Here is a 3,447-nt window from a genome sequence, read left to right as displayed (position 1 = left end):
AAAAAGATCCCCCTCCCCCCTCCTCTCCTCTCTCTCTCGAGGGCCCGAGGGAAGAAAGGGCACGCCCCGGCCAAGGGCCCGGCGGCCCGGCCCGGCCACCTGGCGCCCCAAAGTGAAAGGAGTAAAAAAGCGGCATTTTTCAAAACGAGCGCGTCTGCCGTACCCTTCCCCCTTCCCCCGCCCCGCCACGGCCTCCTCGCGTCTTCGCCTCGCGCGCGCGCCTCAAATCACGTGGAACCAAAATCACTTGGGCATTGTATCACGTTATTGGCTCACGCGAGCCGAGCGCCCCGCGCCGCCCTGTTCTGCGCGCCCCTCGGCTCTGCTGCTGGCGCGTGGGATGCGCTTGCTGCCTCCGCCACCCCCACCCTCTCCACTCCCTACTACTGCAAAACGATTTGCCCACCAAACTCCTCCGCCGCGCCATTCCGCAGAATCCCCCCCTGGTGTGTGAGTGTGCGGCAGTATTTGTGGCGCCCACGCGATGATGTTGTTCACACACGATCAGGACGGCACTGCCAAAAAACACGAGCAAAAGCTTCACACTTCATTGGGAAAAAATCTGCAGTATCCAAAGGGGTATTGATTTAATTGTGTTGTGGGTCAAATGAGACCTGAAAAAAAACAAAAAAAACAAAAAAAAAACGGGGTGGCTTTTGCTTTTGCTCATGAAAACTATGTTGAAAGATATCCCAGCATCCAGGGAGTATCCCTAGAAAGTACGTCCGTCAATCGATTGAGTCAATCTCCGGCATGAAGTTGCCAAGTTCAGCCTGAGTAAGCTCTCATAGCGCCTGGTAGGTAGGCAACAACCAGTCTGCAGTGCATGCGCGTACTGCGGGATGGCCTAACCCGGGTCTCGCAGGCGCCGAGGTGCTGATATTTGCCGAATGAATCTGAGAAAAAAAAGGAACGTACTTTCTGGAAGATCCCTGACACGAACACGAAGTATTGAATGTGTATAATTGTTCTAAAATCGAAGATAAGAAATTAAGCTGGGAGACGATTTTGATATTTCTGAAATGTGTTACTCAAGCAGCAACTCTGGAAACCCAAGTGTGTACATGTATGCGTTATTTACTGAATACCTACATGTATGCAGCAAATACTGCATACATGATCATGTATGCAGCAAATAGTGTGTACATGACATGTATGCAGCAAATACTGCATACATGGGCAGGTACACACTTCGGCACATAGCTTTTAGCATAGAGCTCTACGTGTGTACATGGCCATGTATGCAGTATTTGCTGCATACATGTCATGTACACACTATTTGCTGCATACATGATCATGTATGCAGTATTTGCTGCATACATGTAGGTATTCAGTAAATAACGCATACATGTACACACTTGGGTTTCCAGAGAAATAAAAATGCAATAGCAAGGAGGATGAAAAGGTTTTGGAAGCGCCGCCACGATGCCGCGCCACTGGGGTCCAACTAATATAAGAAGGATAAAGGTGGGAGCGGAAGCTGGAGACGCCGGAGACGGCGCGGGCGGGCCGGGGCAAACCGTATCCGGAACGCGAAACAATGAGAAACTTCCGCGGCGAGGGCCGGGGCCGCCGGGCGCATCCTACGTCAGTATGTAAAGCCTTCGCCGAGGAATTACAATGTCATTCTTTCCGTAAGTCGGTCTCGTGTTTTCCAGAATTTCCCCGTGCTTCCTCTCTCACCGCCGCCACGCCGCTCATCCCCCAGGATGCGCTTTCTCTCTCTCTGTCTCTCCTGTCTGTCTGTCTCTCTCTCTTCTCTCTCACTCCCACCTCATCCCCTTAACTCACTCCCTCTCCTCTCCCTGCCTTCCCTCATCTCCAAGGAGACTCCCCACGGGACGCGGCTCGAGCAGCCGGACGAGATCAAGCTTGTGATTTGGAAAAAGGGCGCGCGGATGTGTGTGTGTGTGTGTGTGTGTGTGCGTGTAAGTGTATGTGAGAGAGGGAGAGAGAGAGCGTGCTCGTCATGCTCTTGTTGCAAGACGCACGCCCCATCGGCGGAAATGTTTCCCACAGGCACTTTCTCCATTTTCTCTTCCCCATCTCTCTTACTCCTTCCCTCCCGCTATAAACATAAGTCTTTCTCTCTCCGGTCCGGCAGGGGAATTAAAGTTTTCCAAGGACGTCTCTTGTGTGCACCGCACCTTTATCTAGGCGACGGAAAACGTTTTCTTTTCCTGAAGCATTAGAGGAGTTGCGGATCTTTTTCTGCGGGCATCTCGGACAAAGTGTGTCATTAGGATTTACAAAAACAAACGGAAACTGTTACACGAATCAACCGGCTCAATTCTTCTTTAATTTTTTCCTTACAGTTTTTGCTGTAGCGGTCGGCGTAAGCTGGGAGGAGTGGTGGACCTACGATGGAATTTCTGGTAAGTTTTAATTTTTTTGCTCAGCCGTATTTTTCAAAAATCCACACACAGTTAAAAAACGACAGTACAACAGTAGTGTGAGACAGCGATGTTTTAAAATTAAAATATACAGTGTCTGACTTTTGTTATGCAATTTTATTAACGTGAGAGCACGGATTAAATGTATCAATAAGTTTCCTCTCAGAGCCGGTTGAGTCATAATAACAAATAACAACGTGGAATTAATTTTATTTTAGTGAGTCCCGTAATCATACACCGCTCTCGTTAATAACTGGACCGTAATTATCACGAGGGAAAGGGGGAGGGGGTGACTATGGCTAAGCGGGGCCTCTTCCAACTCCCTTTTGCTCCCACCCCTCCGCCCTTCGCGCGCACACCACCCACCCGAGCCGACGCGTCCGGGGAGCCTCAAGTGTGGAAAGTGGTGTATATGTATGGGCTGCATATGCGTCGGTTACGGCCCCTTCTGCGGGCTCGTAAGGAACCGACAACTCCTTTCGCGTGACGGACCGGGCCTGGCCGCCTGGCGAAAGGTGCTCCACACGGCAAAAAGGCAAACTCCAACAAACACTCAGAAAAATGCTTTTATTAATTTTCATTTTTTTAAAAAAATTATCAATTTAAAAATAATAAAGAATTTCCCGTGAGAGGTACAAACATTTTTCAGAGTTAACCACAGTGTATAGTATATGTCGTATAACTTTTGATAACTTCACCACTCTCTTTAAGAGATTTTTTTTCTCAATAAAAAATTGTTATGCTACTTTCATCCATGCAGGATTAAAAGTTACTACCCTTTTCACTCTGCCCGTTCGGCTTGGATACACATTCAACGACTGCGAGAAGGCCCCGCTCGCGCTCTGCAGGCCACCACGCCCCGCCCCGCCCCGCCCCGCCACGCCCCACAATGTCCGGAACACCGCGGGCTGCATTCCTGCCCGGCCGTCGTGTGTTATTATTAAAGGAACTTACACGTGAATGCGAGATGAGGCGGCCGGCTGGAGGCAAAATTGCCGTTATTACCATCCGCGAGTGTGCACTGCAATTCACACGGGGCGGCTGGTGGGCGCCT

General features: G+C 50.1%; 1 protein-coding gene across 2 annotated transcripts in view; it reads left to right on the top strand.

The window, feature by feature from the left end:
• The window catches only part of LOC113205259 (carbonic anhydrase-related protein 10), a 41,043-nt gene that overhangs the window by 19,033 nt on the left and 18,563 nt on the right, over positions 1–3,447 (top strand). For both annotated transcript variants that reach the window (XM_026420806.2, XM_026420805.2), the window contains exon 3: positions 2,316–2,375. In XM_026420806.2, coding sequence (XP_026276591.1) covers positions 2,316–2,375 — 60 coding nt within the window. The remainder of the gene's footprint in view (positions 1–2,315; positions 2,376–3,447) is intronic.

Source organism: Frankliniella occidentalis, unplaced genomic scaffold (assembly GCF_000697945.3).
Source record: "Frankliniella occidentalis isolate FOCC.00 unplaced genomic scaffold, Focc_3.1 Scaffold52, whole genome shotgun sequence".
Classification (NCBI taxonomy): Eukaryota; Metazoa; Arthropoda; class Insecta; order Thysanoptera; family Thripidae; genus Frankliniella; species Frankliniella occidentalis.
Note: the sequence above shows the minus strand (reverse complement) of the source record. Positions and strands in the feature narration are given on the sequence as shown.